Source organism: Stegodyphus dumicola, chromosome 7 (assembly GCF_044657685.1).
Source record: "Stegodyphus dumicola isolate Sdum_Otavi_A_Nest chromosome 7, ASM4465768v1".
Taxonomy (NCBI): Eukaryota; Metazoa; Arthropoda; class Arachnida; order Araneae; family Eresidae; genus Stegodyphus; species Stegodyphus dumicola.
Window position 1 is genome coordinate 46,977,831 of NC_140774.1, and position 23,041 is coordinate 47,000,871.

The window sequence follows — 23,041 nt, forward strand, 5'->3', positions numbered from 1 at the left end:
TGTTCTATGGTTTTAATTCTATAAGCCAAAGGTTAACAGGGATTAACAGGGTTTCCTTTAGTTAACTAACATTTTATTCAAATTTTTGTTATCGTTTCTGAACTCCCCTCACATTTCCTCGCCAGGATGTAAATTTAAAGATAAGTGAGGGGAGTATTTAAACGGGTGAATCTCTGAGTTTATTCAAAGCGTGCTTTCGCTACCTAGCGCGCGTTTCGTTACTTATTTCTCTGTTACGCTAGTACGCCCCTTGGCCATTTCGGATAATTGCCACACCTCTTAGGTTCTTTTTTGAATCAACCTAAGTTAGTCGTAACTTAACGTGCTAATTCAGCACCATTCTATATAGATTTTCTTCTGTGCTGGTATTTAATTCACGCCTGTGCGAGAATTCGCCAGGTTCATTTTTACGATCTAGTTTAGTTTATGTGGCCTAAATAGGCTAGATCTTATAAGGTATCTGGAGGCATGACGTCCAACGTTTTAAGTACCAAAAGCCAGGCATTTATGTATAAAGAATTTATAAACACATAAATAAATATTTAAGTAAACTTCTATATAAAAAAGTCACTTTTATGACGATAATATTCTTCACTCAGTATATTAATACGGTTAGATTTACCTATTTATTGATGTTAAAAAGAAATTCATTAACATGTATGCGGAAGGTAAATTACTGCATCCACATCTTTACAATTGAAGAGGAATGTCCATGATTATTTAAGCTATGAGAGACTTTTCTTTTGATAGCTATCTAAAATATACTTTTGATTTATATCGAGAAGACGAAGATGTTGCCATGATGTGAGGAGGCAAGTACACAGGTAATGTTCTGGAGTTCTAAAACTTCACACGCGCACTTATCTCTATGGCTTATGTGAAACTATATGGAACTGGTTGTATATACCTCAAAGCTTATTTCCGACTCCGTTATACTTATTGTCGAGTCAGGTGACTTACTGTCCAGTCTCCAGGATAAATAATTAGGAACTGATAAAAACGCTTAGGTTTTAAAAAAGGTTTTTAACTTAACAACAGCTCTTCAGCTTAACAACAGACCTTCAACTTAACCACAATTCGTTTGGTAAAAAATAAGCCACCGCTTCTTGCAGGATTAAACCAAACAAAAGATTCAAAGTAAAATTTAAGTAATTAAATTACGGAATTCATATAGCAAAGTCTTAGTGTAAGCTTTGGCTAAGGCTCTCTAGTCGCCAGTAAGCATGACTACAAAACGGTAAGCCAATTCAAATAAATCTAAGAGCTGAATGTAAATAGTACGGACAAATTCAGCAGCCGATGCCAAAAGCCCTCTCTTAACTTCAATAAGTCTGTACGTATATACATTAATTAATTTGCATTGTGATGGGAGCAATGAAAAGTAGAGGTGACAATAGATAAAAATAACAAAATAATGAGTTAGTAAATCTTACAAACTTATAGTAGGTTCATTGTATAGATCGTAGATATAAGTTCAATACAAAACATTTTAGGGTAGTACAAGCATTTTGCCTGAAATTTTGTTTCTGTATATCTACAAGTAAACCTGCTTTATCAAAGCAGTTGTGCCGTTTGAGGAAATACATCCACAATCTGTGGCTACGTCACAAATGATATCGTTTCCTTGAATGCTTATTATGAGGTCTTCGAGGTTATCTCATTTTTCTAGATTGCACTCCCGGATCCGTATATTTTCCGATAAATTTTATTATTTTCCTTTTAGTTTTCTTTTGTCTTGCACTGGCAACTGAATGATTCAATTATTAGCGTTTGGCTTTCTTATACTTTTTTGCAACATTTTTTGCAGATATGTTCTTCTTTCTGCAATTTGCAAAAAATACACATGGCAACTAGCAATTCTTCATTTCAATGAAGTCTCATTGAAGTCAACTAAAGAGATGCAATTATCTGTCGCGCCAAAAATTTCCTCTCATAATTTACTAATTAATAATGTGTACATAGATACTTTCAGAGCCTCTACAGCAGGGATTCACTATTGGTGCCCATGGAATTCTTAAACAATCATTGGTAACTTATTCAAAACTAAATTGCGAAAGTAGCAAATGAAAGTTCCAAATCAGAGAAACTGTTTACTGTTTACTTAAACTTGAAATCTCAGCCTGCGCTTTAATGCAGGGTAGAGCGTATTGTAGCTACCGAATTTAAATAATTACAGAAAAAGGCTGAGTGCTTATCGTAACTTTGTATGGTTGTGAAATAACTGTATACAAATAGGCACTTAATGCAGTGATAAAAGTGTATGCATCAGTGATTTCTGAAAATAATATCCTCTAAATACAATGAAGTGCCGCTGAATTAGGGATAGACATGGCTATGCAAATTTTATAGCGCTGCGTGGCATCTGTGCTCGCATGAGAAAATTGTGGTTAAATGCACATACAGCTAGTACTATGGTTGTTGTTAATCAGTCGTTTCAATTACCAATATGGGTAAAACTTCTGATTAATCAGTCCAAATGCATTGGCTAAAGAGCCTGATTATCGTCTAAGCCCGCAAGTCTCAGACCGAGGACCTCAAATTTTAGGAGCATTCAAACCATCCCATAATTTCTGGTACTCCTATTTTTTCTTCGAACATAAGAAAAACGGGGCGTTTGAAGCATACATATGATGCCAGTTTATCTTGTACATGTCGTGGTTAGCTGAGATCAGTAGGTAAAGCATTAATTTTAGGTCAATAGATCGAGATTTTTTTCTAGACCAGTGGGATCTTAGCTTGAATTCATGTGATCTTTATATCTACACGAAAACAATCAATACAACATATCAGTCTTAAAATATACGTAGCAGGCCCTTCAGCAAGCAAAAAGAATTTTTGTAAAGGCACTCATATTGTCAGCTTTCAAAAGCGCGCTTCAAGCCCTTCTTTGAATAATCAAAATAGTTCTCAAAGAATCTTAGACTGTAGGCCTTTTCTTAAGGCAATGGCACAGAGAATTTCTTTCCAATGGATTCCAGTCGACTGTGGAATTATGGAAAACAAAAAAGCTGATACATTGGCTAAGAAAGGAGCTTTGATAATGCAACACATTAATAGATCGCTTCTCTTCACACGACTAAATTGTAGGTTAAACTGATTCTTAAGAAATTTCTTAAGCAGGATATGATTCAACATTCTGAGGAAAGATACAACTTTCATTCTCACTTTTCCAAGAAAGACACAGGTAGTTCTATTTAGACGTCTGGCCAGACATGACTGTTTGCGAGATCACCTTTACAGAAATGGAGTTGTAAATTCCCCAAACTGTATTTTGCGTGACTCGAATTAGCCTATGATTTTTGAACATTTAAATAATTGTATTGCACTTTCTCGGTATGAGAACATTGTTAAAAAGTACTGGACAGCCCGTGAACTAATGGCTTAAGCGCTAATGTTTGGCATTTGTAAAATAAAATAAATTTACAAAAATTTATTCCATAAGTGGTGCGAAAGCATCTTTAAAGGTTCAGAAGCCTCAATAGGCTTCAACTATCCCCCAGAAAGATCCTTAACTCAATAATTAAACATTTGTGACAACGCTAGGCCAGGCAGTCATGCGAGCATCTGGCAGGGAACAAAGGATGTGCTAATTCAGAAGAAAAGGGAAATGAGAATCCAAGCGATAGAAACAGAAAGAAATCAGATGGCATGGTTGAAAGAAAAAAAATGGCAACTTAGCTAGAACGAAGTAACTTAGCTAACCCTCAAAAATAAAAATACTTAGAGAGAGTTTTCAGAGGATGCATTCTTCCCGGAATACAGTAAGTGTAGTTTATTTTCTTCTGCATCTTTAAATAAAGCATTCTCATCTTCGGTACCATTCTCATCCACTTTCGGTTAAGCGGTATTACTCTCAGCTAACTCTTTATTACAATATTAGAATGTAATTAAAATATAATTATATTATTACATTATAACTACTCCGTTGTTATTAAAATAGTTGTTTCCGAAAAACCGGTCTTTAAAATAGAACTCTTAGATTATTAAATAAAAAATTTACTTCGAACGTATGTAACTTCAAATGCAGAAATTTTCACCATCTATATTGATCTTTGAAATATAACTCAAGAAAATATACATTTACGATTGAGTACCAAAAATAACCACCCTATCTTTAAACAGTTTTAGTCCCTTTCTAAGTACTATATTAATACAACTCCAAAAAATATAAATTTTCGCGGAAGTACCAATAATAACCAGGCTATGTTTAAACAGATTTTAGTGCAAGTGCTTTCGATTCCCGCTGAAAATACGGAACTTTCGAAACGGACTGTTGTTCAAGGTAAGCGATGTATTTTCTTGATCATCATCCACATAAGTGAATTGCTTTCTCATTCACTTTACCCTTTCTGAGAACTTTCTTTATTTGTAAAAATATAAAAACAATCCTGCTGTGTAAAACGATTTGGTGAGTAGCGTGGATAAATCACAAAATCCATCTTATTGTTTTCCAAGAACTGTCAGTTCAGAACAGAAAGTTTCTTCAGGAATCTCATGAATTATCTTTAGACAATCTTTTTTAATAGCCTGTTGCTCTTTCTCATAATGTTTCTCATTTCTATTCACCACTGTATGACTACATCTTCATATAATATGTCACCATTTCTGAATCTGGGAAACAGCTGCTTATAACACTTGTGATTTACTCCAAGCATCAACTTCGAAGGTTTGCCGAAGTACAATAACGGTGTCATCTGCAACATTTCTCAACTGAAAAAAATTCCACACAGTTTTTGTTTGCTGTAAGAATGTACTCACACGACGTTGAGAGCAGGAACACACACATATCAACATCAAAGATAAGCCTATTTACTTAAGAAACCTTACTTAGGAAAAATGCGAGGTAAATCCTAAGTTAACAAGATATAGCAACACAATTCATAATTAATTAAATGTAGGTATGCAGTGTCGCCATTTAAGTTACTTTTGGGTATATGGTTACGTTAAAGTATTAAAGAGAAACAGTAGTAGTGTACTTACAGTTTTTAGATGTGATTCAGTGCGTGGGGATTCTAAATGGAATTCGTCTTCAGGTACAATGAAACCGATCTTTTCTGGATCAGAAAAAGCTTTCTTGTCGTAAATTCCGACTCTCTTTGGAGTGGACTTTTTATTTCTTGCAATATAAATACGTGAAAATACCCATTTAGACCAGAAAAGAAATTCTGAAATAAAAATATTAAGATACAATAAAATAATTAACCTTTCTGAAGCATCATGATGGTTATACAAGTATTTTAACTTTCCAATTTTTATTAAAACGTTAAAATGTAAATTGAAGGAAGGAGAATTATTCTTTACCAGTTTGTATTTTAATGCTCTGAATAGTAATTTTGTTCAGGCCTACTAAACAAAAACTATTATAGAAGTAACTAATATAAAATATTTTAATCATAAATGTGTGCATTATGTAAATTTTGAATAGTTTAGCCTAATTATACTTTTCATTTGATTTGCATTTTTTGTAATGCTTCCTTTAAAATAGAAGGCAAAATCAAAAAGTAACCTTTTTTAGCAATAAAAAAGAATCAATTGATACAAAGTTATATTACGCATCCAGGGTATGTCCCAAAAGAAACGAGATTAATTTGAAAATTTTTTTATTATTAATAGGTCTAATTAAAATAAATACTATTCAAAGTTGAATATCTGGTACTGAATGCAACAATTTCAATACTAATGCTACTCTTCGTAGTAGCGTAGAAGACTTTATTTAGCTGTGTAGCAGACACAACTGCTCGGACCTTTGAAACTGTTTCAAAGCGGTGCCATTTTAGGGCGCCCTTGAGCCCTTTTAGATATATTTTCGAAAGATAATTTTTCACAATCTACATCGATCACCGATTCTTAACTTATGCTTTTTCAAAAAAACATCGGATTCTTGTTAACCTCGCTAGCTCACACACCAAGAATTTACTAGTCTTGTCTTTTCAAAACCTAATACTTTCACTCCAACGAATGGAACTGATACCAATTCTGGCGATAGCAATTGACAGTAGCATTGAAATTCGACCTTGCGTGCCAAAGCGCTTTCGTAAAGGCATGTTTAATATGTTGCATGGCTTACCTTATCCAGGTATTTGTGCAAACTAAGAAACTAATTCAGTCTCGTTTTGTGTGGCCATCCCTCTTAAAGAATATCACTTCTTGATCTTGGACTAGTGTGGATTGTCAAAATTTAAACATCAACGAACATACCCACAGTCCAATATAAAGCTTCAAAATCCTGAAAACGTTTTACAGACATCCATATAGAAATTGCTGTCCCCCTTTCACCTTCAGAGGGATGCCAGAACCTACTCACTTGTGTCGATAGATACGCCAGATATAACCTAAGGTAATCTCAGTTCCCGAAAAAACTGCTTAAATTGTAGGAAAAGCTTTTCTTGTGCACTGAATTTCAAGATGTAGTGTGACTATAATTGAAACAACAGATCAATGCCAGCAATTCCAAAGCAACCTCTTCTCAGTGTTCAGCCAAATATTTAGAGTACGACAAATTATAACATATCCCGTCAAGTAACAGATGGATCGAATGATTCCATAGAATATTAGAACAAGAACTTCTACAAAGACAAATGGTCGGAATCACTGCCCTTAGTTCTCGTGGGGCTCAGATCTACTCTAAAAGAGGACTTGGAAGTACACTAGTGCAGAAAAGTATATTGTTACGGATTTGGTATTCAGTTGACTATTTTTAGTATAACTGTAATTAAAATTGTTTTATTTCCCCGTGCAAATGCAGCGCGTGGCGGGTTTTAAGAGAAAGATACGCCGACAAAGTAAAAATACAGGAGCACGAGCATTTAATAAATAGATATCTTGTAATTAAGACATAATAACACGCCGAATAAATACTAATTCAGAATTCAAAACAACAAAAATCAGCGTTACATTTTCAAAATTTTCACAGGACTAGTTTCGATAGTTTTACCGAACCACCATCCTCAGCTGCAAAACCGCAAATGAACAAGATAGGAATCTTATCTAATCATTATTTCCTATCTTGTTCATTTGCGGTTTTGCAGCTGACGATGGTGGTTCGGTAAAACCATCGAAACTAGTCCTGTGAAAATTTTGAAAATGTAACGCTGATTTTTGTTGTTTGACTTCTGAATTAGATATCTTGTCATTTATATTTGAACTGGATAAATGTAATTGACTGCTGTGTTAGCTTTGATCGTAATTTTACGCTTTTTCCTTTCCAGAAATTGCTAAAATTGTCTCGCGCGGCCGATTTAAAAAGCTATAAAAGCTAGAGAGAAACATCTCAATTGTTTGAATAACTGTTATTTGTTGATTGTAGCGAATTCGCGGTGAGATCGGATTAGCTTTCTCTGTGCTGTGGATCGCGTTCTTTTTAACGTTTTAGTAGCTTAAAATATAGGTACTGATCATATTGCATGATATTTTTATTTTGTACGAATATCTCTGAGGAAAATCCAGCGTTTTCTCATATTTCTTCTGTTATGAATAAATTTCATTAACATTTCATCGGACTTGTGCATTATTACGAACGTGCGGGTTATTACGAACCCGCACGCACGCAAAACGTTTTGGTGTCAGAAGCGAGATTTAAATGCCAATAGCATGAGTAATGGAGGAGCAGTTAAGACAGCTGATTACAGCCTTTGCTTCATTTAAAGAAGAGATGAAAACTGCCAAGAATGCGTCAAAGAAGAGATGAAACCGTTTCAAGAAAGATGAAAGCTGGTATAGTATCTGTTAAAAGAGAAAGAAAAGCTGTTCAGAAATCTGTTCAGAAATCTGAAAGAAAGAAGAGATAAAAGCTCTAAAAGCAGAAATGAAAGCAGGTCAGAAGGAAATGAAAAGAGAAATTACCTGCGTAATAGAAAACAAATCTGAAACTATGGTAGCCAGAATAGACGCTCTTGTAAACAGAGTTGGACACATTGAAGAAAGAGTTGCTTCTGTGAAGGAAGAAATAGAAGGAAGAGTTTCTGCCATCCAACAACAAATTGATGACAGGGTTTCAGCAGTTGCGAAACACGTTGATAGGTTAAAAAAGTTCGTAGCGACTGCAAGGAGCTTCAAATTTTTACCCATGCCTGCTCTTTCCTTTTTGAAGCTATTCACGTATGATGGGAACACCTCCTGGTAAGTATATAAGACACAATTTTCTATAATGGCGGAAGCGAATGGATGGGATTCCCAAGCTAAGACCTGTCATCTCGCCGCTTCTTTGAGAGTAGACGAAGCGGATATCCTTTCGATTCTTTTAGAAAACCAGAGACTAGACATCGAAGCTCTATCCGGCGCATTGGAGCTGCGCTTTGGCGAGAAATGTTTAAAAGACTACAGCAAGCTTCAACTAAAATCCCTCAACAGAAGCCCACCGAAACACTCCAGGAGCTCGCCACGGATGTTGAAAGTATGTCTCACCTCGCCTTTTCGGGGTGTCCGACAGAAACAAGGGAAATCCTGTCCCTGCAGTACTTTATAGATGGCATCCGGGATCAACAAATACAGAAGGCTCTGACAATGACAGATGTTAAGGATTTAAAAAGTGCTCTAGTGCAGATTCGAGGCAGCCCAGCAAGCAACTCGTAGAGACCGCCAACCAGGCAGAGCTGTGTAAGTCGACCAGCCAATTGATCAAGTTATGGCTCGTTTGGATGATTTATCCAGACAAGTCAATGCTTTGATACGCAGTGAGAACAAACTGGCTCAAACAAACTCTCAAAAGTTTTGGAAATGTGGCATAGAAAATAAAACAGACGATTTGACAAAACAAGTCAGTTCCTTGAGACGGAATAGAAGTCAAAAGAAACCAATTCTAAAGTGCTGGAACTGCGGTGTTGAAGGCCACGTTCGGAAGAGCTGCATAACATTCCAGGGCACAGAAAATAAGATAATTCCCCAGCAACGAGTCGAGAAACAAATTTATGGCCATATCCGCAGAGAGGAATTTGAAAGATAATGAGAAGGCTCATTTCAAAGCACTTCAGATATCTGAAGTAAGTGGCGGCAACAATGGACTCTTCATCATTAGACATATCAATGGAATTTCTTGGACGCGAATGTTACCATCAATGCGAAAGATTTCGATCAACAGTTTGGAGATGAACTCATTTGGACGCCATCCTGTGTTACCCTCCAGACTGCATCTGGTGATAAAATCGACATTGATGGGAAGGTAAACGTAAACATCACGTTTGGAAGTGCCGCCTACCATCATACAGCATATGTGGCAGATATTACAGTTCATTTTATAATCGGGTTGAACTTTTTAAGGAGATAGAATTTTTCCTTGGACTTCAAAAACAACAAACTGCGTTCAGCATCAGATAACATAACCATCCATCATCAGAAAGGATCCTCACCTAGAAACGCTGCCGCTTTGCCTGGATGACCCTACGCAGAAAGCTGCCGATATGGTATCAGGGTCGAAGAGCTGCTTATGCCCGCCGCGCGACAAATTACGACATCAACATTGACTGATCGAGACCCGTGGAGTGACAAAGAAGTCAGGAAAGACCAGCTAGGAGATAGCGACATTAAAACCATAATTGATTTAATGAAGTCTTCATATAGAAGGCAGGTCCTACCTGGCAGGTCATTTCTATCTACAGTCCTACGGCAAAACAATATTGGGCTATCTGGGACTCACTCCACATTCGAAACGGCGTCTTATATCAGAAATTCGAATCAGACAATGGAAGGGCATACCGATGGCATCTGATACTTCCAAGTTCCCGGATCCCGAACATCCTTAAAGAACTACATAGCAGTCCTACAAGAGGCCACTTCGGAATAATGAAGACTTTGCAGAGAGTTCGAGAGCGCTTCTATTGGAGTAACGCAACGGATGACGTGCAAAAGTGGTGCTGATCTTGCGATGCCCGTGCGGGTCGGAAAGGACCGAAAAAACGCAGCGGGTTAAGCTACAACGTTACAACGTAGGAGCGCCTTTTGAAAGTATCGGCTTTGACATCTTGGGGCCTCTGCCACGAGCTGCTGATGGCAACAAATGGACCCTCGTTCTCATTGATTACTTCACCAAGTGGCCTGAAGCGTATCCTATTCCTGAACAAGAGGCTGTCATTGTAAGCACAGGTGATGGTACAGCACTGGATTTCCAGGTTCGGACTGCCTCTTCAGTTACATTCCAATCAGGGAAGGAATTTTACATCGGCTGTAATCAAAGAACTCTGCAAGCTACTCGGCACTGACAAAGCCCAAACGACGCCTTTACATCCTCAATTGGACAAGATGGTAGAGAGGTTTAATCAAACTATCCTTCATAACCTCTCGTGAATGGTTTCCACAGACCAACAGGTTTGGAACAAGAAGTTACCACTGTTGTTACTGTTGACTCCTATCGAAATACAGAAGCAATATAAACACTCTTTTTTTAATATACTCTTTTGAATTCTGATTTAATTTACATAATAATATGAACATATTCTCCAAATTAAACTGCTTAAAATACAGAATAAATTGTTATAGTACTTTTCTGTTAACTATAATATAGGTTATTCCTTTTTGCTGTATTTTTTAACTGCCATGGGATTAACAGCTTTCCCCGGAGTGCATGGTCTAGTAAGAAGAGGGCGTTCTTAACAACAGGAAGTAACTAAGATATATATAAAAAAAAAGATATATGGGTGAGTGAGAGATAAAGCTACAAAGATATAGCGTATTATTCGAAACTTATATCTTGACCAGTGTATATATTGTATAGTTAAGCTTTTAGTTTAAATAAAATGTATTATATTGTGAAACAACAAATAACTCTTTAGGCAGTCCTCTGAAATTAATTAGCAGTTCAATCGCAAACATAATCAGTATTAGTTTTGCCTTTTCGTGGGTAAGTTGAATACCGTAAAGTTAAATTACAGGAAATTTATCAACATTTTTTAGCACTTATTAAACAAAAAATTATTTATAGCTTTGTAAGTAGTACAAATGTGCAAGCAGGACAGACCCCAGAGTTGGCACAATCTGGGATGCCGCACCGGGCAGCAGCCGTTAAGGGGGTTAATTATTAAAATTTAGAGAGCCATCGGACGGCAGAATTTAAGAGATGCAGAATTTTATACTGAGCGGCAAAACGCCCAGCACCCGACAATGTGTAAATGGTGGCAATAATAAAAATGTCAATGAGTAAATGAAAAACCATGCATTTAAAACTTGTAATAATTTTATTGAAACTAAAATGAATTAAATAAAATGCTATAGCATGCGCTAATCAGCATAATATTAAATCAAAACGATTACAAAATAAAAGTAATTAACATAGTAAGAATTTTCCTTCTCAGAAAGAAAATCCTTCTCAATTTCCATATTTCTAGCTTCATGGAAAAAAAACTTTAACACAAGCAATATTTTTATCAATATAAGTAACTTTCAGTTTTAGTATAATTCTAAAAAAAAAAAATATAAATTTTTGCATGCTGAAGAAGTAACTTTCTGGTGAGGCGTTCACCTTAAAATGAAATTTTTAACCAAAAAAATTTTGCCCTGTCTGATCGTTTTTGAAATCCAAAGAGTTTAACCTAAAATTTACGCCAAAATAAAGCTGCTGATTTTATTTATTTTAAATTTTACATTGGCATGTTTCTCTTCTAGTTTGAGCATTTAAAATGTTTAACTACAATAAAACATTCCAGTAATCACAAGGTTTAATTTTCAACATGAGAAACAGCCCTATGAAATTTTGAATGTAAATAAATAAAACAATAAATACTACTACAAATAAATAAAATGTAAAGAGATAAATAAAAAATAAATATACTACAACTAAATAAAATGTAAAGAGATAAATAAAAAATAAATAAAACAATAAATATTACTACAACTAAATAATATGTAAAGTGTTAAATAAAAAGTTAATAAATTAAATTAAATTAATAACAAACAGCTAAGCAATAAATTAAAATACCGGAACTCATATTATTCGAAATTCCGCCTGCAAATATAATTCCACTCAAAATTTGATCAGTACCGAAGATGGGCTCCGGTGAGCTCCGACAGCCCTGAAACAAAGAGTATTTACTGTATCTGCAGTTTAAAAAGTCTGTAAGTAGAGCTTAAATTGCGCAACAACTTGGCTCCGGTACTTCTTAATTTTAGAGATAAACCGCACTTTCAGTCAGACGGCACCGGAGTCCTATATATGAAGGATTCGGCACTTCTTTTATATAACTGATGCACAATTTCAGCAGAAAATTCTTTTGATTTCGAGCATTCTAACTTCTGAATGCATGCCTCTCTTTCCTTGGGAAACAAATCACTGACTTAGACTCTATAATTGACCGAGCTATTGCGAAGAGCAATGTTGCCGGTTCCAGAATTAAAGCCCAAGGGCACTTGATATAAAGAAATCCGGACGTGGAGAAAATCTCAGATGAGAAAACGGGGAAAAGGGGAATAAGTCACTGGCTGGAGACTGAAACCTTAAAAGTAATGAAAATCCCCCCCCACACACACACACATACACATGCCAAAGGCTAATTATCCAGGAAATGCAATAAATTTTTAGCAGAGAGTAAATTTTTCGTGCCAATGCTATAGGCTTCCCACGGAAAAGAGACTTGGAAAGATGTAACCAAATAAGGGGGGAACGAAGTCACTTGTTACTTTGTTCTCAGCTAATCCTCGGATTCGGAAGAAAATTTTCCCCCAGTCATGTCCTGCCATGGAAGTAGGAAAGGGAGGAGGGGCCAACCCGCGCTAAAAGTGAAGCACTGCTTTGAAGCTTGGGTCACCAGATGGGGTGTTCTTTGTTTACATTCAGAAGCTCGCTTGACAAGATTCTCATAGTATTTCGACACACGACAGTTCCTTAGAAATCGAAAAAGGGACACTTTCGCATGAAAGAAACATTCATAGTGTGGTGGATAATAGCAATTTGTACAGTTTAGTGACATTTACGCAAAAATCACATCTTGGTTATTTTTCGATAACTAACAACAGCGATTTTGATTACGAATTTGTTTTATAAAATTCTAAGCTGTTGCACTACAAAAATATACATTTTAAGAAAAATGTTATTCTTAAAGCATGAAAAATACCTTACGGTACATTTAAAATTGTATACGTCTTTCGATACCCTTGATAGAGTATTCGCTACTTTTATTTTAAACGTCAAAATGTTTTAAACAAAACAAATTTTTTTCACATCCATTTATTATTGTAACATGTACCTTTTAAAATTTTTTAGAGGAGAGGCTTTACTGCTGCTCATTTTAAACCCATCGTTTTAATTTTATATATCTGAAAAATAATCACTTTGGGCTTACATGTTTTATAAATATAAAATTATGTATGTTAAAATATTTGTAATTAGGCACATAGGTCACATTAAGTTTTTATTAAATAGAGTAACACATGCAAGGGCTATCTGCCTAAAGAGAGAGATGCCATCGTGGAGGAATTTTGAAGAAAAACTGACCTTTGAGTGGGTATTAAAAATAATACTTATAATTTTCATTCAAATTATATTCATATATATTTTTTATGTAAAACTTTCGGGTGTATGCTAAATTAGTGTAAATTACTTTACACGAAAAATATAGTGAATGCACAGAAATTAAAGATTTGCACATGCCGGAAATGAAAAATAGGAAATATGTATGGGTATTTATGCATGTGCTTGCAAAAAGCATGTATCTGCCTTTGACAAAATACTTAAATATTCATTAAATTATTTATAAATGTATTTGAAATGAAGAATTTATTCATTTATAAACAACTGTGAAAGTGCTGTGAAGAAATCTAATGATTAAATGTATCTAATTTATAATGATTATAAATGTTATCTAAATATATAATAACCTTAATATTGAATTGTAAACATAAATTGAAATCCTGTTGGCAAATACGTTATAAAACTATTTAAGCAAGAATTTTTCGTATTGGAAAGCAATCTGTTAAAAGGTATTGTAAAGCAAATGCTATGAGATGCGCACTTAAGAACGTAATAAAGAGTTTTGGAATATGTATTGTTGAAATGAAGGGTGAATAAAAAAATCTGATAAGTATAATTAAAAGAATTATTCCCCTTACATTTTATAATAACCCAGTTACAAGTTTCAAATAATACTTAAAAAAAACTTATTTTATTCCCTTTCAGAAATGTTCAGAGAAAGTCAAGTAGTATTTAATACCTATTTAATTATTAGGAATTAGTGAAATACTTATTTAAAGTATTTCGCTAATTCTTAATAATTCTCTAATTTAAATTGAACCGAATAGAGTATTAATTATAAATTGACTTACATTTTTCGATTTAAAAGATGCCTCAGAAGCCAAAAAATCATGTCATATTTAAGAAAGTATTTTAGAAAGAGGCTCTATAAATAGAAAAGAAATAATGCATAATTTTAATGTTAATAATACAATAAACTTTGATCTTAATTTTTGTACCTTAACCGAATAAAATCGAATTACCTTAATTTTTTTTCTAATGTAATTAAAGAAAACTTGTGAAAATATTTCATTCAAATTAAACCATTCTGAGAAAACTGTCCTGTGAAAAGTATAGCATTTAATTCCGTTCAGAATGAAATGTTGTTTAAAAATATGGTGTTTTCACATACTTAGGACTCTGAAGTGTTGTAGAAAAAGAAAATATATACATTTATATGTATATTTACGACGTAATTACAAAATATTTACATCCGAAAGCGTCAAATCCCATAGAACTCAATGGTAAATGACCCAATGTTTTGGTCACCACGTAGGGATCGCCGGTGCTTCAGAGCAGGGTACGGGAGAAACTTGTTTAGGGCGACTCTATCTTACTTCCTACCTCCATGTGTCCTGCTTAACATCTAGAATTCTATTGGTAAAAGAACATGATCAGAAAGTTCTGCGCTTTTCTCTTTACGTTTTCATACCGCAAATCCTCCGTTAAGAAATAAACCATTGCTACTTAAATAAGGTTGTGACAACTTTTCCAGAAATCTCTCTCTTCTCAGGTTTTAACTGTTCTAACTCAGTTACGCTTTGACTGTTCTAACCTTTTTTCATTGTTATGCTAGAAAAAAGAATGGTTTTTGTTTCTATCATTCCTTACAGCACACGTTATACTGTAAAGTCAAGGTTTAAAATTCAATCGAATCTGGTTGAGCTATTTCTTCGTTTGTGAGCGACACTGTAATTCCAACCGCAGGCTCAAATAAGACGAGGTCCAGTACTTTATTTAATATTTAACTACTATTAAAATTTTTAATATTTAATTATTTATATTATTAAAAGATTAATTACGTTTTGCTGAATTTTAATGTTGATTATTTAATAATTTGGTTGTTAGTTATTTTATTATTTAAAAAAATAATTATTTTATTTATTTGTTTTTGTTCTTTTTTTTTTTTTTTTTTTTTTGACAATCTTTCATAGAGTTATGGCACTTCTGATTTTAGAAATTAAGTCCTATCTATAAGACAGATAATCTGAGACACAACAGCGCAAACAACAAAAATTGCCACTAAATTTTGTTTTAATTCTTAGTGGCAATTTTGTTTGTATACTAAAAGCCAGAATGCAGCAATAAGGTAATTTTAAAAGCAAAGTAATCAATTATTAAAAAAAAACTTAACTTACTTAATAACACTGCTGAAATTAATCCCGAAATATAGGTAATCGGCGCTGTAATAACTGACCCCATCGAAATGTCTTTAAAGATTAAACTTAGCAGATCTGACCAACACTGAAACCAATTGGCATTGACATCCCGGATATGAAATTAAGTCAATTACGCAATCATGAGTAGTAAAATATGAAGTTCGAAAGAACTAAGAATGGTTTGATGTTTTGCCAACTGCTCATTCAAGATACAGCTTACATTGGAAGCTTAAATCGTATTTGATAAGCGTAAGATAAACATAGTGATATATTAGGATTCAGCTACAAAGTAATTTCCAATTGAATGAATTAATTCCTGAATGGTAAACTAACGAGAGCAGCCTTCCTTAGAAACTTATAAACGGGGGGTGGGAATTGAACGAGCAGAAAAGGGAGAAAGTAAAAACACCATCGTAAGAAATGACGGCAAATAAATAAATTTTAAATCGTAATTGCAGGCGTGGTAACATTAAGAAAAAATAGGTGATCCTAAAGCATACAGATGGCGCCACTAGATGGGAGAGAAAACTTGGTAGGTCAAAATCAAGATAGTCATATGCTTTTGGCCATCCAATCACGTAATCCGAAACTTGTTGTCCATCAAAAGATTTTCAACAATGGACCTAGTCCTTGAAATAGATTCGTGAAAAGTAAAACATTGAGAATAAAATGATCAGATTTCCAAAATATAATTCTCGAGTAGGTGGGTTGAAAATATAAAAATACAAAAAGCAACTCTAGGTTTTTTTGTTTTTTGTTTTTTCCCCCTGCCCTTCGGTGCAATCTCTGGAGTTCTCAACTCACCATGCGCGTTCCTGCGAGTTGCGCCGACCTTTTTATTGTTACCCATCTTTCAAAGAGAATTTATCCTGGTTAGTTTTAAGGTCCCAAATTAACACATTATACCTGATGTGATAAAAGTAAGATTACGCATTTCTAATGCTATACTACAAGTTTGCATTAGATTTTTTTTTTTTTTTTTTTTTCCCCCTTAAACAGTATTTAAACAAAAACATCCTTGCATGTCATATATATTTCTCTACAGCAGCATTTTTTAAACTATGGATTGCGGTCCCAAACGAAATAATTATCTACTATCCGGGTCCACAGACTACCAGCATTTTCTTATATGAGAGAATAATAGTTCTCTGTCTCAGTACTTCGAAAACGCTTTTAATTAATTATTTTAATTACCATCGTATCGTCTTTTCTTCCCTGAAAGTACAGACCACTTACGTTTCCTTAATAGATTGATTCTGCAAATTATTTCTGTTACTACGAGGTTTTGCTGTTCTTATTTTATTTCTGTCAACGATGTCAGAATTGTCTGAATCAGTTATCACATATATGGTTACATAATATTTACAATATACACAATATTTATAATTATACAGTATAATTACACCATATTTCACAATTATAGTTACAGTTTAAAATGACTTGCAGGAAAAATTACGAAATATTTCTATTTTTACAAAACGTTGCATGATGTAAGATAAAAATGTATGTAATATAAAATAATGATGATGATGATAAAAAGAGTATTTTATTTAACATAGAATTTACAAATTATTCAGTCAAGATAAGCTCCGCTTCCATGGTTGGTATTCTAAACACAATAAATAGTTCGAAATTCTTGATGATGCTCACAATGCTCCGTCATAATATGTGACATGTATAAGTGCATGTATAACTGCAAATATAATCTGTGGGGAAGATGCAGCTCTTCAAAGTTAAGGAAAAGAAAAATTATGTATAGGTATCCATTCTGATATTTCAACTCTCACGTCTACATCTGAAATTAAAAGCAATTGTGATATTTAAAAATTATAATAGCATTAATTAAAACCCCCTCCATATCTTCACTCTTTACTTTCATCCAAATAGTAATAAAATTAATTATATTTAAACTGTAATATATATGCATATAATAGATGTACTGATATTTTGGATATGATGAATTTTTAGCAAAGTTCTTCCGATCGAAGTGACTCTTTAATAGCTAGCTCGTAGCTAAGTAAGCAGTTATACTAAACGTTCTGTAAGTTATTTTGAAGACACATTAGGTTTTTTCGAACAGGCGACAAGAAAAATGAGCAGTGCCCTCGATGGGACTCGAATCTGGACCTCTTGAATACGCGCCAAGGTGCTACCCTTACACTACGAAGACACGCTGGAAGGAGGGAGAAAATACCTTCTAATTTTTATTAAATATTTTTTAATCTGATACAAACAGAACATAGACATCAACTGAATTTTGTAACCATAATACGAAAACAGCGAATGTGCAGCGAACTGTTGTTTTGGAAAAAAAACACGTTTAAAGATTTGCACATTCTTGAGTTTGTAAAAATACGAATTCTGAATGAGCGACAAGTCAAACTGATGTTGAACATCTCAAAAAACATGCACTTTTTTTATTTTGTTTTACTTGGAGAAAAATATCGAAAAATACTATAGAAAATGGACGCCCTGAGTTCATATTGATGTAACGTGGTACATGTTTTTGAATTGTTTGTTTTCATTCTTTCTAGCCAAATTTTCAAACATGGTTATTTTAAGCCAAGCATTCTGAAAGGTGGCGCTGAAATTTGTGATGTTACTCATTCATATGCAATTCAGTTCACTCAAAAACATAGCTAACACAGTTTGTAATCTCCCATTGTAATCATACTCATAGATCATGAAAATATTAAACTTAGTAATCAGTGAAACACATGAAAATACCTGTTACTAAGTGCATGTGCTTTCGTGGATTACGATTGAGGAATTACCAGTTACCAACTTTTATTTAAGGTTAAACAAATTAATACTTTTAGTTAGAAATTAAATTCAATAGAAACATTATATTAATATATACAGATTTTCTGATATATTAATAAAAATTTTAAGTAGCAAAAGGAAATGATGAAGAAGCCGATAATTCGCACAGACATAAATTTTAGTGGCATAGTTTGACCAAAAGTAGCAAATTTGTAAAAAATCATACGATCGATCAACATTGTTCATGACGGATTTACTCGCAAGCCAATGAAAATTGAAACGCCGTATACTCATACTCTGACAAAAAATGATAATGTAGCGCAGACACTGAGAACTAACTGGATTTAACTTATTCTTCTAGTTTGCTGCTTCTCAGTTACGGCATATCGATTTCATGTTTAAATATCATATTACATTTTTAATTTATACGGTAACTACTAAAGTAAACTTTATTTCCTAGCGTTAATTTTAAAGATAGATTTTTATTATATTGTGAAGGTAGGCTAATAACTGAATACAAACGAAAAAAGCTGAAGTTCCTTTAATCATAAATTAAAGGAAGACAAAAAAAAGCAAGGCATGAAGTTTTTCTGGGAAAAATGCATACATTAACATACTGGAAATTACGCAGCGTCAGCAGTACGAACAAGTAAAAGAAGAATAGTTGATTTCTGGGCATTATTATCAACAACAGCATGATAATAATGCCCAGCAATCAACTAAGAAAGGAAAAGTACACAACAACTGGAGGAGCAGGAACAACCACAAATAACAACTACAACCAAAGGAACATCAGAAGAAAGAACACTTAGATGAAGATGAAGCTAATACTACGCTCAGCGTTTTAAGAGAAGAAAAACATTATCGTTGTAATCAAGAACATATCTAACGTTGATGTAAATACTCAAAAACTGGACTTTGCTGCATCTAAAGTGGTCTAGAAATTGCAGAGTAGGTATGCAGTATGATACACTGGTGCGCAAAACTTAAGCAACAATGCAAATTTTAATCAGATAACCATGCAGTTGCAGAAAAGAGGTTCTTGCTATCAGTACGATGAACACGCAATTCAGTAGAAAGGTCATGCATATGCAAATGTCCGGGGAAAACATCACAGGCTACGTGATCGTACGCAAAACGCGTGCGCTCCACTCGAGACTACCATAAAAGGAAGGACGAAGACGCAATTAAAGACATTCGCTGCAAGTACAAGTGAAATCTTTCGTGAAATATGGCTAGAAGAGATCATCTGGATGACTTCACGAGTGGAAGAATGATCGGAAAGCTGGAGGAGGGGCGTAGTGTGACCAGTGTGGCTGAAGATTTCAAAGTCAACAAAAAAGTCATTTCGCGGACTTGGAAAGCCTTCCAAACCATAGGTACAGTTATTAGAAAGGTTGGTGGTGGCCGCTCCAGGACAACAACTGCAGCAGATAACCGATATATCGTCCTACAGGCGAAAAGAGCCCAAAACCAGTCAGCAAGCTCCACAGGTCAGCAACTGTGTACAGCAACCGGCGACAATTGTCGTGGTTTACTGTGTCCAGACACCTTCACAAAGATGGGCTATTCGCCCGCTGTCCTGAACGCTGCATCCCTTTGAAAGTTGGCCATCGGCCCCACCGTTTAGAGTGGTGCAAGGAGCGCAAAAACTAGGCATCTCATCAATGGAGTCGTGTCCTCCTTAAGGATGAGAGTCGTTTTAGTGCCCCAAGCGATTCTCAACACCAACTTATTTGGAGAGAGGTAAGGACACGGTTTAATCTCAGTAACATCACGGAAAGACACCATTACGGTGTCCTGGAGACCTCGTCTGGAGAGGCATTATGCTGAACGGGCGGACAGAGCTCCACGTTTTCGACAGAAGTTCTGTAACCGGAGATCGCTATTATCAGGAGGCGATCCTTCCCTATGTGTGTCTGTTCCGAGGTGCAATTGGGCCAGACTTCGTTTTTATGGATGACAATGCACGGCCACACCGTACTCCTGCTGTTCAGAAGCTACTGAAAAGTAAAGATATCACTCGAATGGATTATAAGGATCTTAAATTTTACTAACGTTTATTTTATTTTAAATCTTTACTATCACTTCTTATTTTCTACTTCCGGCCAGAATTATAAGCTTTAACGTATTTATGCAAAGTTTGTCTGGCGAACGCCAAGTACTTAAGTTGTGGCTTTTTGCCAAAAGAGAGAGAGGAAGCAGTTAGTCGAAGCAGGCCGCTTACCTTAGAAGTTTTACTCAGCTGCTGGTTGCCTTCCAGGCCAGAGGTTTAATCCTCTTGATAACTTTAAACGTATTGTAGTGTTAGCAGTTCTCTGTACTACATACGGCTTCCTGTTAATATAAGGCCAATCTTCCACGTTTATTATTTTAAAGTTAAATTAGAGTTTAGTTATATTTTTATATTTTTACGTTTAGACCACAAGTAGTGGGTCTTTGTATTCCGAAGTACGGAAGTTATTGTAAATAGAGAAAAATAAAGGGTTTTGTATACCCTTCTTGTGTATCCTGTCTACTTCCCACAGTTATTGAACATAGCTTTAGTAAGCTCTCTGTTCCGAGTCAGGTCCTTGCATGTTCCCGAAGAAAGTAAGACGGAACATAGAACCTGATAGTGGCGCCCAACGAAGAAGAATAACCATGGCCGAGTTTCAAGAAGAACCTGTGCTGCCTGCAGAAGCGGCTCAGAATCCAGAAATGCCAGCTGCCGCCCTGGAAGGATTTGGTTACATCGTCCAGACCATGAGCGCTTCGATGAAACCAGAAGCAACATTTAATGGAAACTCACCGGTAACCAGTTTTTTGGAAAAATTGGATGACCACTTCATGCTCTACCCCGTGCACGAATTTCAAAAAGTTACCTTAGTTACCAGCGCTTTGAGGGGCCAAGCGCTTAACTGGTTCAAGTGTATAGGCAGAAGTCTCTTGGGTCAAGCAGGAAGTCCCACCTATACTTACGAGAATTTCAAGTCTGCCCTACTAAAAGCCTTCCCTGTTGTAAGTGATCGTGCGAAATTAGAAACGGAAATTTTCAGCATATATCAACAAAGAATCGAAAATCTCTCAAGCTTTATTTTAAGAAAAATTCACGTCTTCAAACTCTTGTATGGAAACCGTCCGGATCCTGAGATAATTCAAGTGATTTTGCCGAGGTTACTGCCCCAAGTGCAAGACTTTATTGAATTAAGAAATCCGACTACACTGGAAAAGTTATTTGAGCTAGCAGTCCAGTTTGAAAGTAGAAGAACGGCGGACATTGAAAGAAGACGCCAATATCAACAGCGAAACCAATTTGGTGCGCCAAGACTACAGCAAACTCAAGCACACGGCTACGGAAGCAAAGCGAATCAGTGGGCAAGGAAACCCGAGCATTCAAAAACAGCCGGCGAACGTCGACAGTTCAATAGCAATCCAGGAAAAAAGTCTCAAGGCCAGTGGAAAAAGAAGGAAAGCACGGAAATGAAAAATAATTTAAACTAAAACGGATTTCTGCTGACGGGAGGGTGCGGAAATCCGAAGGCCACGAAAACCCCTCTTCCTTCAAGTTAAATACAGTAATGGTGAAAAATTTGACTCTTCCGAAGATTGAAGTGTTGCTGAATAATATCCCAGCCACCGCACTCCTGGATACAGGCGCGCAGTGTTCCTGTGTGGCAGAAGATTTTTTTAGGAAGTATTTTCGGAAATACCGCATATATAATTCGGATAATACGATAGTGTTAGCGGCGCAAGGAGAAAAATGTAAGTGTATAGGTAAATTACCGCTGTATGTCCGTATCAAGGACGAACAAGTAAAGGTTATGTTTTTCATAGTAAAGAATCTGCAAGCACATATTATTTTAGGAATAGATTTTCTTTCAGAGGCACAAGCAACGCTAGATTTTAATGAAGCATCCCTTAAGCTGACAATGATACCAGTTCGTGAAGAAAAGGCTGAACCGCCGATATTAAATCTTGACCACCTGCCTAATGAAGAACAGCGAAGAATCCGACAAGTGGTAAGTGAATTTGCTTCGTTATTTAGTGATATTCCAGGATTTACTCAGGTTACTAACCATAGTATTGACACCGGAGATTCAATGCCAGTTCGCCACAAAGCATACCGGTATGATAAGAATAAGGAAAAAATTATAGAATGGCATATCACCGATATGCTGCGTAAAAAGATCATAACGCCCATCTCAAGTAGTTATGCTAGCCCGGTGGTTTTATGTAAGAAAAATAATAACTATCATTTGACGCATCCAAAAAGGTGGAGATTCGCAATTGACTACCGTAAATTAAACTCCATAACTAAATATCCGGTATATCCGTTACCTATCATTGAAGAAATTCTAAGGAACATAACATCCACCAAATATATGACGACTTTAGACTTAACGACTGGTTATTTTCAAATAGGGGTTAGGCCTGAGGACGTGCCTAAGACTGCTTTTATAACCAAGTCTGGCACTTATGCATTTTTGCGTATGCCGTTTGGCCTTTCAGGGGCACCGGCAACATTTCAGCGATGTATGGACATTGTGTTAAGGCCTGTTCTCGGAAAGTCCACATTTATCTATTTAGACGATATCATTATTACTAGTGATAATCTCGACCAACATGTACAGGATTTAAGACAGGTGTTTCTTTATTAAATGAGGCCAGTCTAAAAGTTAATGTCGAAAAGTGCAAATTTGCAGCC

At 35.3% G+C, this 23,041-nt stretch overlaps 1 protein-coding gene across 1 annotated transcript in view; it reads right to left on the reverse strand.

Annotated features, from left to right (window-relative positions):
- The window catches only part of LOC118181217 (uncharacterized), a 119,616-nt gene extending 103,597 nt beyond the window's left edge, over positions 1 to 16,019 (reverse strand). The window contains exons 1-2 of the mRNA XM_035350298.2: positions 15,571 to 16,019; positions 4,981 to 5,165 (exon numbers count right to left, since the gene is read on the reverse strand). Of these exons, the coding sequence (XP_035206189.2) occupies positions 4,981 to 5,165; positions 15,571 to 15,634 (249 nt within the window). The 5' untranslated portion in view covers positions 15,635 to 16,019. The remainder of the gene's footprint in view (positions 1 to 4,980; positions 5,166 to 15,570) is intronic.
- Positions 16,020 to 23,041: the final 7,022 nt, after the last annotated feature.